The sequence below is a fragment of the Rhinoderma darwinii genome, chromosome 3, assembly GCF_050947455.1.
Source record: "Rhinoderma darwinii isolate aRhiDar2 chromosome 3, aRhiDar2.hap1, whole genome shotgun sequence".
Taxonomy (NCBI): domain Eukaryota; kingdom Metazoa; phylum Chordata; class Amphibia; order Anura; family Rhinodermatidae; genus Rhinoderma; species Rhinoderma darwinii.
The window spans coordinates 15640810-15654546 of NC_134689.1; the positions used below are offsets into that span (position 1 = coordinate 15640810).

At 40.1% G+C, this 13737-nt stretch overlaps 1 protein-coding gene across 1 annotated transcript in view; it reads left to right on the forward strand.

Annotated features, from left to right (window-relative positions):
* The window catches only part of VWF (von Willebrand factor), a 115082-nt gene that overhangs the window by 45481 nt on the left and 55864 nt on the right, over positions 1–13737 (forward strand). Inside the window, exons 23-27 of the mRNA XM_075856019.1 lie at positions 1940–2080; positions 3347–3460; positions 3800–3956; positions 4215–4373; positions 13229–13364. Of these exons, the coding sequence (XP_075712134.1) occupies positions 1940–2080; positions 3347–3460; positions 3800–3956; positions 4215–4373; positions 13229–13364 (707 nt within the window). The remainder of the gene's footprint in view (positions 1–1939; positions 2081–3346; positions 3461–3799; positions 3957–4214; positions 4374–13228; positions 13365–13737) is intronic.

Genomic DNA, 13737 nt, shown 5'->3' on the forward strand with positions numbered 1-13737 from the left:
TTAGCTATCCACAGGATAGGTGATAAATATCTGATCGGTGAGGGTCCGATCGCTTGCTCGACTACCGCTCCATTCACTTCTATGGGGCTGCCGAATGGATCACCTACTCCTTTAACATACTGTGTCCGGCATCCATCCAGAAAGGACAATTTGAAGTTGCTTTATGTGTCAGCTGCTCTAAGCCAATCAGAATCATTGAGAATATTACTGTTGATTTTGATTGGCAGAGAGAAACTGACGGACAGACAACAGCTCACAATGCTCCGTCCATATGTCCTTTTCAGATGGATGCCAGGCACAGTATACACCACTCTGGTCCTGGGAGCTGTATAGTAGAAACGTCTAGCTTTAAAGGGGTTGTTCACTTTGAGCAACCATTGTACTGTGGTGGGTTATGCCGATGATGAGCTCAACTCAACAGGGGAAGTGACCACTAGGCAACTGGGTCCTCCAGAGAAGGGGGAGATGTTTTTAAGTGGCTCTTTATACTGGCTAATAAAGGGGGGATCCTGAACAGGTGGAAATGCCACTCTATTACTAACCTTTACCTTGACATGGCAATTGGATAAAGGATGTCTAAAAAAGACAACCCCTTTAACATACTTCACTTAGTCCTTTTAAGCCCTTCGGTTCCATTTCAAAATGGTACTGCCCATATTATATTCTTCCCCTGTTCACATTCTTCCTGTCACCTGATCTGTATAAAATACTTGAAAAAAATTTGACTGGCTTTTTCTAAAATTCTTATGTCTTTTCCAAAACAGTTAGATTTTAAGCTCTATAGGGTACAAATAAAAGTTGAAAAAAAGTGACATTTCCCTTTTAAATTGACTTAAAAAATGACCTTGAATGAATAGAACAAGGACAGAACAATGTTGCCCTTTTTTTTTGAACTTTTCCCAATTTGGCCTAAATTTTTTTTTCTTTTTTAAATCCCATCTTGGACGGCTTGTTTGGCTGAATAAGATCATTTGAAGCGTGATCAGGGTGTGATATAGGTGTTCTGTCCTGGTTGGATTTTGAGTTTCTCCTTCAGCGCACCGCACTCTTTGTTAAGGTGTTAAACCTCTGGTGTCAGCCAATGTGCTACAGTGATTGACAGGTGAACGCTGCAATGTTTGCACCAGACGTGACCTGTGAAACACTCTATACTTGTCATTTCTGACTAAGCTCTTATTTATTGCTGTTGACTTTTCTCCTTTTTCTTGCTAGAAACATAATTATTCCCCATCTATTATGTCTGTTTTCAATTTGACATCATACTAAACAAAGCGGTGCTCCCCCTCCCCCACCCCTTGTCCTCTCCCTATATTACCTGCATGTTTTTTCTCCAGTGGATGGCAGAAATGGCACATTACATACTAGTGCCAGTTTCCGGCACTTTAAAATTATGGGGCATTTACCTTCCTGGAGACCGAAAAAATTGTAAAAAAAAATTACAATTGAGCGCAACTAATGGTTCTATCTTTCACATGGTTTGAAAAAATTGGTGAATTAGGTGAAATATGAATAGGATTTTTTTTCTTTTAAAAATATTCTTAAAAAAATTACAAAATTTATCTTCATTGAACTACAGATATAACTGGTGCATGGTGGCAAGGCGTCTGAGATGTACTATTGGAGTCTACATTATTGTAGCTCCACCTAGTGGCCTCAATATAAAAATGATCATGCTAGTATATGAGTGGATGCACCTGACATTGGCATGACTAGGCTCATAACGCCTTACAAAGACAATGTTCTGTATCGACACAGTCTACTTAAATATTTTTAGAGAATTGTTACTTATCCTTAAAAATATTTCTGTTGCTTATGTAAAGATTTCCTATTTCTCAAAACCATAAAAATTCCAGTAATTATAAAATAACATTCATGAAAATATATCAATATTTTACGTTGGTTTAATCAATTTAAAAATCTTTTTTTTTTTTCCTCCCAGAACAAAGTTTGTGGTTTGTGCGGAAACTTTGATGGAATTGAAAACAACGATTTGATGAGTAGTAATAATCAGGTGGAAAATAACCCAAGTAACTTTGGCAATTCTTGGAAAGTGAAGCCTTTTTGTGCTGATGTTGCAATGGTGAGTATAAAGAACGTTTTTTACAGCAGTTCTTCAAGAAATATGGTTTGCTTTAATCAAAAAATAATAATTTTTAAAAAATTCAAGTTTTTTTTCTTCAATATTTTATGTTATGGTAATTTCTATTATTTTTAAATACAATTTAACTAATTAAAAAAAATACTTTAATAAAATTAAATAGAAAAACCAAATTTATTATGAAAAATAAATACATTTAAATAAATTCAAATTATAAATTAGTACCGTATCATTTTCTTTCCTTTTGTTGATTTTAAATGTATTTTATAGTTAAATTATAGGGTTTTTTTTGTACTCGGCTTTGTGAGAACACATAATATTCTGAAAACCTGTAGAACATTTTTTTAATGCATACATTATTTCAATTTCCTCCATAAAAAAAAATGTGCAAACTTCACCCAATAAGTCAACTTTTTTAGACTACATCAATCTAAAAAATTCTAACAAATATAAATTAACCAAAAAATCTGCTCCTTCCATAACTCCGCTTGAGATCCAAGTTGCTGCCAAGAGCAACGGGGGAAGGGAAGCGACAACTGATTTGAGCAAATTTCTAACTCTTAACAATGGTTGTCACTTTTCAAACCCTCCTATGGCCACACAAAGTGAATGTAATATCTTTACTCAGTATTATAATACTGCCCTATTTTGGACAAAAATATGTACCTGAGTGATTTTGATTATTTTCATATCTGAATGAGGTTGCTGTAAATTTTTTTTAGGATTTGACTATATTAGTTTTAGTGACGCCAGTTGTATAAAAATTATAACTGATTGTTTTGTTTCAAGATACATCCTGAGCAAAGTGATAGACTGTGTGTTGCACAGCGCATGGGCTGAGGGGGCGGAGCATGACAATTCTAAGAACACCAAAGAGAAATTCCCTGTGCCATGTTCCGCTACCTCAGGCATTTCCTGATCATTTAATGGGGTTGTCTCATCATAGACAAGCCCTTTCAGAATGCGGCCATTGTGGCGATCAGCTGATCGCTGACGGTCTGTCTCCTGTTAAAGGTACTATTACATGGTGGCCATTTTTATAGATGAATGAGTTCCCCAGAGTGGGATCAGCCACTGTCTGTTTTGGCTCATAGAGGGAGGTCCGAAGCAAGTTACTCTCCTCTATGAAGTCCATATGTGAACGGGGGTAGTCTTCATGAGGCCGCCCTTTAATGATGTAATTTTTTGTCTACTCATTGCCTTAAATATTGATTTTTGAAAAAGTATTAACATTTCTCTTTGTTGCAGATCACCGCCATGACAAACATGCCCCTGTGTCAAGGCAATACCCTGAAACAAGCTGCCGTGGAAAATGCCTGTGATATTTTATGGGATGACATTTTTAAAGACTGTCATAAATTGGTAAGAGATTTTTTCTCCCCATAAAATACATGTTGGAGATATTTATTTTTTGGGGATTTATTGGTGGTATTAGTAGGACAGTCATAATGGGTGCCAAGGTGCCATTTGCACCTTGGCCCCTGTGATAGATTTTCACTGATAACATCCTAATAGTACAAGGGTGTTATTATGCTAGGCAATGCTACCTCACTATACAATGAATAAAGTATATAGACATTATATACAGCATGACATGATATTATATGACTTCATAAATGGTAATTTGGTAGGTAGATACCAGGACATAGGAGCGTCAGTTAAATACAGTCAATTTTAAGCACGATTTTTTTTCCCCTACAGGTAGATCCAACACATTACCATGATATTTGCACTTATGATACATGCATCTGTGAGTCCATTGGGGACTGTGCGTGCTTCTGTGACTCTATAGCTGCATATGCTCACGCATGTGCTCAGGAAGGAATACATATGCAATGGAGGTCATCCCACCTTTGTCGTAAGTAAAAAAAAAAGATTGTCACATAATATGATTTCCAAGCTCGGAGTTGTATATATATATATATATATATATATATATATATATATATATATATATATATATATATATATATATAGTTATTATTCAGGTCAGTAGGGCATTTACAAGGATATACAGATCAGGCCCCTAGTGGTGGATCATGTGAATGCAGAAGTACGTATATGACGCCTGGTATTTTTTTTACTGTTAACACTTATATGTATCTTCTAAATACAGCACAAAGTTGTGAAGAGAAGAATGTGAAGGAGCTGGAGTATGTGTGTGAATGGAGATACAACAGTTGTGCACCAGCTTGTCCAGTGACCTGCCAGCATCCTGAACCCACAAGTTGCCCCCTTAAATGTGTGGAAGGCTGCCATGCACACTGTCCTCCTGGTGAGTTATCTGTTTTTGTATCCCATTAAAAGATTATATTTTTAAGGATTTGTGACCATCAGAGATCAGGGAGGCGGGGCAATGTATACCAGTAGTGCTGAGGACCTCTAGTGGACAGTTGGCGTAATGTGTGTAATAATTTGTGGGGCTGGTATTTTTCCCTTCTAGAATTGTATAGCTAGATACAGGGACAATCTATAGGGGTGCCATTGTAGCAGTTGCACCTAGTGCCGGGGGGGGGGGACCAAAAGCCCCTCTACTACATAAGAACAAACCAGCATTATAAATGGCACATGGAGCCCTGTTACAGATTTTGCAAGAGCTTCAAGTTACATCTTTGGCTAGATAGATCCCCTCAGTAATATGATGTGGGGGACAGAATGTTCGGACACCACGTCTTAAAGGGACACTTACATATGTGTCTAAGAAGGTTACGCTGCAGATTGGACCCAAAAAAGCATCTTGATTTACCGTCTTCAGTTAGGCTGATTTGCCATTACTTCAGAATAACTATTTCACAGAGAATTAAAGTCAGAATTGAAGCTATTGTACTACCTCAGGTAATAAATAAAGCATTGTGAAACAGATGACCCAGAGCAGAGGCGGTTTTCTGAAGACGACTGGTGATGTTATTGCCCAGTTCTAGAATCAATTGGCTCTACTGTAAAGCATCTCTCACCTGCTGTAAAGAGGATGGAACATCTGCTTTAAATTTATAAACAGCGCTACTATGGGCAGTGTCAGGTATTGCAGCTCAGCAGTTCACTTTAATCCAGACACAGTCTAGATTCCTCTAATGACATATTACCAAACAAATATAAACGGGCTATGTCCATCTTTGCCACCAATGTTTTTATTGCTCCATTGCATCTAAAATAAGGAAAATTAAGAAACTTTGCAAATAGTCCTGTTTAAAATATCCTACTGTTTGGTGTATACAGCTCCTATGCAGTTTTATGTATCTCCATGGTAACAGACTACAAACAAATACTGTGTAGTCCATTCTGCAGTCATACTCTCTTCCATCTGTTCCCTAGTTTTTGCTCAGGTATAGGTGGTAAGAAATAGGAAACAGATGAAAGGGAGTTAGTCCGCTCAGCCACATTTGATTATTGTTTACTGATTCTAATGATTTCAATTGTGATGTTGGGGCAAACAAGGATCAGACATATTTGATTTTAACACACCCAATTCTTTGTCCCATGGGGAAATAGGCCGCTGCAAGAGGTTTCTGGCAGCTGCTTGCCTCCCTCTTCCCTATTTAATATACCCGTATATGTCGGCGTATAAGACGACTGGGCGTATAAGACGACCCCCAACTTTTACCCTTAAAATATAGAATTTAAGATATACTCACCATTTCGTGCAGGAGCGCTTCACTATGGCCATCGGCGGCAGGACCCAGGACTCTCTGTCTCTTTGAACTCGCGCATGCGCAGATAGGCTGCTTCATCGCGCGAGATCTGAGAGGCAGGGAATGAGAGGAAAGGGCGGGCCAGAGCATCTTACAGAGATGTTCCCTGGCGGCTAATACCGGCTTCCCTCAGATCCGTGGCGGATTCCGTGCATCCCGGGAGCCTGTGTACCGGACTGCAGGCTCACAAGGTAACACACAACCTGTGTGTAGACAATATGTAGACTAGGGATGTCACGATACCAGAATTTGGACTTCGATACCGATACTTCGTTTAGTATTGCGATTTCGATACCAATTTCGATACTTTTGCCAACAGTAATAAAAAAAAAATTCTTCCGTTTTCTGATGTGAGGCGCGACGTGTGATGAATTTTGAACGCGCCTCACATTAATAGTAATTAATCCCATCATGTTTCTCAGTCATATTGGGTTAATGTGCGAGGTACATGATGGGGTTAATTACTATTAATGTGAGGAACATGGAGGGTAAATTCATCGCACCTCGTGCCTCACATTAATAAGTGAATGAAAGCCGTGTTTATTTCATTTTTTTATTTTAATGTTTATTGTAAAAAAGGTGAAGGTGTATTTTTTTTAAAATTTAACAATACTTTGTTTTTACTTTATTTTTAAACTTTAATGTACTGACATATATCAGATATGTGCCAGTACATTAACCTGTGGACGGATAATACACAGGCAGTTGTTAGGACATACTTGGGTATGTCCTAACAACATGAAATATGGTAAGACAGCCCTGGGGTCCGTCAATAGACCCTGGGCTGTCTGCCCATATATGGTATGGCCCTCGATCGCGTCACAGGAATTCCCTGTGACGCGATCCAGGGGCATCCCCCCTTCTCACTTTCCCCTGAATGCTGCAGTCAGCTGTGATCGCAGCATTCAGGGGAATAACGGCGGAGATGAGAGGTTTCTCTGATCTCCGCCGTTATAGCGCGGGGCTGCGGCTGTGTAATACAGCCAGTGGCGGATTAAGTAGACCATGGGCCCTGGGCTGTTACCCAAACTTGGGCCCCCCTTCCTCACCGCCGCCCTGCCGCGCCGTAACTATTTTTGACACTACTTTTTTGGGCAAGCATTAACAGTGTTACGATTTCCCTTGTCACAGGGCTGTGTCCCTACATACTGAGAGTATCACACTGTGCAGGGACACAACCTCCTGACAAGGGGAATTGTCTATCAGTCCTGGACTGCAGAAAGACTTTTTGTGAAATACAATACATATAATAAACATGTCAGGAGAGGTGACAGATTCTCTATAAATCTAGTGACTCACAGGTGACGACGTCTAAGATTCTAGTAGTTTTTTTCCTCTTTTCTTCTCCATCCGGTCCAGCGCTCATGACGACTTCTCCCGGCCATGACTCATTTCTGCAGAATTTGCCACTCAGACATCTCCTCACTTTTCCAACATTTCCACACCTATAAACGAAAATAAAGTTATCATGGTGCCACATACCGTACCCCTAAATATAATAGCACCAAACACTGCGCGCCTGAATATAATACCACACACTGTAAAACACCACATACACACAGCCCCCTGTACATAGTGCCACACACAGCTCCCTGTATATAGTGCCACACACAGCCCCTGTAGATATTACACACCCCCATAGATATCGCCATACACAGCCCCCTCTATATATCACACATCCTCCCCGTAGAGAGCGTTACACACAGCCCCATATAGATAGTGCCATACAGCCCCCTGTAGAGAGCGCCACACAGCCCTCCCCCTCTTGTAAATAGCACCAAAAAGCCCCCCCTATAAAGAGCGCCACACACATACCACTGTGGATAGCACTACACAGCCCCCCCTTGTATATAGTGGCACACAGCGCTCCCCTTGTATATAGTGCCACACAGCGCTCCCCCTTGTATATAGTGGCACACAGCGCTCCCCTTGTATATAGTGCCACACAGCGCTTCCCCTTGTATATAGTGCCACACAGCGCTCCCCTTGTATATAGTGCCACACAGCGCTCCCCCTTGTATATAGTGGCACACAGCGCTCCCCCTTGTATATAGTGGCACACAGCGCTCCCCCTTGTATATAGTGGCACACAGCGCTCCCCCTTGTATATAGTGGCACACAGCGCTCCCCCTTGTATATAGTGCCACAAGGTTATGTACACATTTAAAAACTTTATATCATAATTTTATATATAAATATATATATATATATATATATATATATATATATATATATATATTACCCAATTACCCTAATATAGACATGTAATATATTACAATTTACGGTAAACAATGACGATTACAAATAAAAGGTCTATTTTAGGGTAAAACTATGTTATTACCAAAAAAAATAGCTGAAACGTAAAAAAGCTTATTTGTTTACTATTATTTTCAAACTTTATGAATAAAAATTGTAAAATAGCAAAAAAGGTGTGTATAAAAACGATAAAAAACGAAACCTGCATTGTCTACGGAAAAAACGTCGCAAAAATCACGTCGTTTTTATTTATTTTTTATAAAAATGTGTGTTTGGTGCAACTTTGTGATTACGTTTTATTAAAAAATATTTTTACTTTTTGAGATACAGCTGCTTTGTATCCTGTATCCGTCAGGTCAGCAGGACTGACGGGATCAGTGAAACGGGCCCTGCGCTAAATTATAATCTTAGATGTGATAGATTTGAGCTGGATCCTGCGTGTCACTGATCCTGTCAGTCCTGCTGACCTGACGGATACAGGATACAAAGCAGCTGTATCTCAAAAAGTAAAAATATTTTTTAATAAAATGTAATTACAAAGTTGCACCAAACACACATTTTTATAAAAAATAAATAAAAACGACGTGATTTTTGCGACGTTTTTTCCGTAGACAATGCAGGTTTCGTTTTTTATCGTTTTTATACACACCTTTTTTTGCTATTTTACAATTTTTATTCATAAAGTTTGAAAATAATAGTAAAAAAAATAAGCTTTTTTATGTTTCAGCTATTTTTTTTTGGTAATAACATAGTTTTACCCTAAAATAGACCTTTTATTTGTAATCGTCATTGTTTACCGTAAATGTTAATATATTACATGTCTATATTAGGGTAATTGGGTCAGCGCTAGCGTTACAGCAATGATTGGCGGGGGGGACGACGTTTTTTATTGGGGGTGGGTATTTTATGTGTATTTATTATTTAATTTTTTTTTTTGCACTTTATTATTTTTTTATCACTGTGGTCTGTTCCTCAAAGGTCAAAAAATACCTTTTTGGAACTTTTTTTTTTTTTTTCTTTCTTTTACACCATGTTTTTCCACTGTAACTGGAGCTGTACAACAGCCCCAGTTACAGGGGAAATCAGCCCTCTCATAGTGACGATTGTCACTAATAGGGCTGTGCTGGGTCTAGTTAGACCCAGCAGCAGCCTGCCACTAACGGCACCCGGCGATCATGTGACCAGTCACATGATCACCGGGAGGAATAGAGACAGCGCCGCTGCTGCTGTCTCTATTCCTATACACAGCGTTCATTGAACGCTGTGTAAGAAGACATCGGAGAAGACAGAAGCATCGAAAGCTGCTTCTGTCTTCTCCTCAGGGTCCCCGGCAGTCACTGACAGCCGGAGACCCGACATTCAGCTGCCCGATCGCGCGGGCAGCAAGTTAAAACCCGAGCCGTAGAAAGTCTATGGCTCGGGTTTTAAGGACCCGTCCCTGACCGCTGGCCGTAAAAATACAGCCAGCGGTCGGGAACCAGTTGGGCAGGAGGATAAGCCTGCTGTACTGACCTCAGCGCCGGTGACCGACCGCCCGGCTCTTGTCTTGCAGATTCGGAGTAACAGAACAGCCGTCCGTCGCTGTTCTGTTACTCAATGGCGGCGGCCAGCACTTTTTAGGGAGGCGTGTCCTACCCCTTTCCCGGCCAATTCCCTGCTCCTCCCCTCCTCATCTTCGTTAGTTAGCAGCGCTAGCGCGCTGAATAGGTACCTTTGCCAGATGATGTGCGGTTCGGGCTGCCATGGGCCCCCTGGGAGCCTCGGGCCCCGGGCGGCCGCCCGAATCGCCCATATGATAATCCGCCACTGAATACAGCCATTGCCCCGCTCCTGACAGGAAGTGCGCGCGCAGTCAGCATGAGGTAATGCGGCCGGCGCTGCACTAATGAGCGGCAGTTCAGGCACTGAAGACAGAACATGGGGGTGTTTTGTAGCGCGCCCGCCATGTTCTGTCTCCAGTGCCGCCGCTCATTAGTGCAGCGCTGGCCGCATTGCATGATCCTGACCCCGCGAACTTATCATGACTCAGGAGCGGGGCTGTGGCTGAATTACACAGCCGCAGCCGCGCTCCCATACATTCATGTGTCACTATACTGAGCTGTGCGGCTGCAACGTGCATCCCTAATGTAGACAATATCCGGCATATAAGACGACCCCACACTTTTGACATTTTTTTAAGGGTGTAAAAAGTCGTCTTGTACGCCGATATATACGGTACATGCACACTTGACTGAATCAAGTGTGCATGTTTATGGGGAGGTCAGGGGAGACAGCCATCGAGCATTTGGAGTATGGCAAGCTTAGCACATGACCACAGGATCAGACTACACAGTATTTTTGTTTGTAGTCTGTTACCATGGAGATACATTAATCTGCATAGGAACTGTGGAGACAAAATGATTGTTAAAGTGTAGCTAAACGTTTAAAAAACTTCTAACATGAAGTTTTGATTGGTGGGGGTCCGACCACTGATACCCCCACCAATCGCTCAAACGAATCTGCTGAAGTGCTCGTGTGAGCACTCAGCCGCTTCGTGTCTGTTCGGCTTTTTCCTGAAATAAATGTATCGGATACGGGCTCTTAGGCTATGTTCACACTGAGTATTTTGCAGGAGGAATATCTGCCTCAAAATTCAGTTTGGAAGTTTGAGGCAGATTTTCCTCTCCCTGCACGCCGATTTTCGCTGAGTTTTTCGCGGCGTTTTTAGCGGCATTTTTCGCCCGCGGCCATTGAGCGCCGCGGGCATAAAACACAGCGAAATACGCTTTCTCTGCCTCCCATTGAAGTCAATGGGAGGTCAGAGGCGGAAACGCCCGAAGATAGGGCATGTCGCTTCTTTTTCCCGCGAGGCAGTTTTACTGCTCGCGGGAAAAAGACGCCGACGCCTCCCATTGAAATCAATGGGAGGCATTTTCGGGCCGTTTTTGCCGAGTTTTGCGACGCGGTTTCCGCGTCAAAAAACTCGTCAAAATACTCTGTGTGAACATAGCCTTAAACTTTCTATTGAGTCATTTCCGGAAAAAGACGAACAGAAACTAAGCTGCTTAGTTTGAGCGATTGGTGGGGGTCTCAGTGCTCGGACCTCCACCAATCAAAACGTCTGACATTTCACTATGACATGTCAGAAGTTTGTTAAACGTTTAGCTACACTTTTATAAAAACAGTAAAAAAAAACGTTTCTATATATTTATTTTTAGACGCATTAGCATAATAAAAAATTATTTTTTGCCCAAATTGGACAAACACTTTAAGCAACTTGCCAAAGTGTAAATAAACAATTTCATGGTAGCAAGGAATTTAAAATAATTCTATGCAGCCTCGAATATCACGCAAGCTTTGTGTTTTCTACTGTAGCTGTTCCGCAATCAGCAATAATTCAAGGAACGGTATGAAATAATTTGTAACAGCCGAGCAGATGGTTATTTTAATAGGATGGATAAATATTGTTGGCCGAGACTTCAGAAAATGAATTCCAACATCTATAAGAATTTGAAAATAACTTTTTTATAGGCAGGAGAAGGAATGCTTTTAGTAGTTATCTAACTTTTTACTTTTTTATATATATATATATATAATTTTTGCACAAAAATTCACATATCAATTTTTATCTGTTCTATGCAAAGTAAATAACAATGAGAATAATATACAAATGGCCCATTTATACCGACTAAATCTAAGGGGAATTGGCCCTGTTGTTTTAATACATTTAGAATATGCACATTTACAGCATTAGAGATATTGCTATTAAGCTTTATACAGAGATATCCTTTATACTATATTATATAGAGGCTTATGCATTGACATAATATCTTATCTGATATTTAGATTTTCATTAACAAGCAGCGATAGATCCTATATAGCCTAGATATTATATTGAATTTAATGTAAAATCAGAAGAAACCAAATAGAGAGAGAAATGGGGAAGAACACAGAAGGGACTGTGCATATCTATGAAGCTTGGGTGACTCTGGGATTTAAGGGGTATTCCAAAAAAATACATGTATCACCTATCCACTGGACAGGTGATAAATGTTAGATCTGTGGGGGTCCGATTGCTGGGAATGCCACTAATTGCTAGAGTGGGAGACCCCCAGTGCCTGATTTTCCACTGAACGACGGAAGGAGCAATTTGTATGGAACGCCAATTGGGTATATGCGCTGCCACGCAATACAACTATAAGCGAGTTACAAAAACAACCAAAAGAGAGTGCCCAGTCTTTACCTAATGAACATGTTGACAGACAAACCCCTAACAGTTTAGCTGAGCTCCTATAATACAGATTTTTCCTATATATATATATATATATATATATATATATATATATATATATATATATATATATACCGTACAGTGCCTGGTCTCTAGACTACACTTCTGTGTAGACACTGACAAAGCTGCGAGATTCCAGCACTAAAGCCTGCAGAATGGTGAATGCAGCTCTGGGCAATAATACAGTATGTAACACAGGATTTCTGTGAGATAAGCTATGCAATGTTTTCACAAATTTGCTTGGCTTTTCTGTACATTTATTTCTAGATGTAAACTGTAAAATGGTGTCAATAAAAACACATAAAAAAACATTGATAGGCTTTACTTGTAATACCATGCCCAACCACTTGGTGTGCTGTTACACGAGTCATGTCTATGAGCAGCAGTGTACAAACCACTTTCATGTACATATATTTCTATCTGTAGACTGTAACATGGTGTAAGTGAAAACACACAAAAATCATTGATAAGCTTTACTTGCAATACCATGCCTAACCTCTTGGTGTGCTGTTACACGAGTCATATCTATGAGCAGTAGTGCACAAAGCACTATCATTGAGACATCTATAGTACACAACTCTACACAGCTGCCTAGAAGTAGAAATTTAAGTATATGTATCCATTACAGCGTCCATGGCTCTGTTATTGATGGAAGCCATGACAGTAGTGTGAACAAAGCCTTAAAAGGCTATCTGGTTCATGCTGTTCCACTAGTGCAGCTATCATTTCAACCATCTAGATTCCCACAGCTCCGTCTTGTAACGAGAACTGGTGAAATCTAGCATAATCCTTACCTGTAGATCCCTTTACCCATAAGAGATATTTATAGGACCTATTAAAATCTCATGGAGCGTCACTTGAATTATTATTTAAAAGTTGTACCTTAATCCTTATTATTGTTATTGTGTCAAATAGGTAAAATCCTGGATGAGGTAACTGAATCTTGTATTAACCTGCAAGACTGCCCTGTGTGTGTGGTTGGAGGACGCCGCATTGCGCATGGAAAGTACATTTTATTGAACCAAGATGATCCTGCACTTTGTCAGCAATGGTATTATCATCATTATTATAATTTGGCTTCTTAGGTATCTTATTGTAATTACAATTATCCTGTATGACATTAACATTGACAAAATATTTTTGAAAAACTGGGAATTTTTGACTTGCCCCAAAAATCATGGGCTTTAAGGGCCCATGTACATGGCTGTGGTACAGATTTTTGTTGTATGATTCTGTTATAGGGAACCCAAAGAAGTCTATGGGCCATACTTTACCACCGTGTGCCTCTAATTTCATACCTAGGCACACAAAAGGTTTTATTCTTATAGATTCCATAGAACAGGTGAGAAAAAAAGTGCAACATGTTCAATCACATTCCATATTATGAAGATATTGCTTGTAGGGTAGCATAGGGTGGCACATGG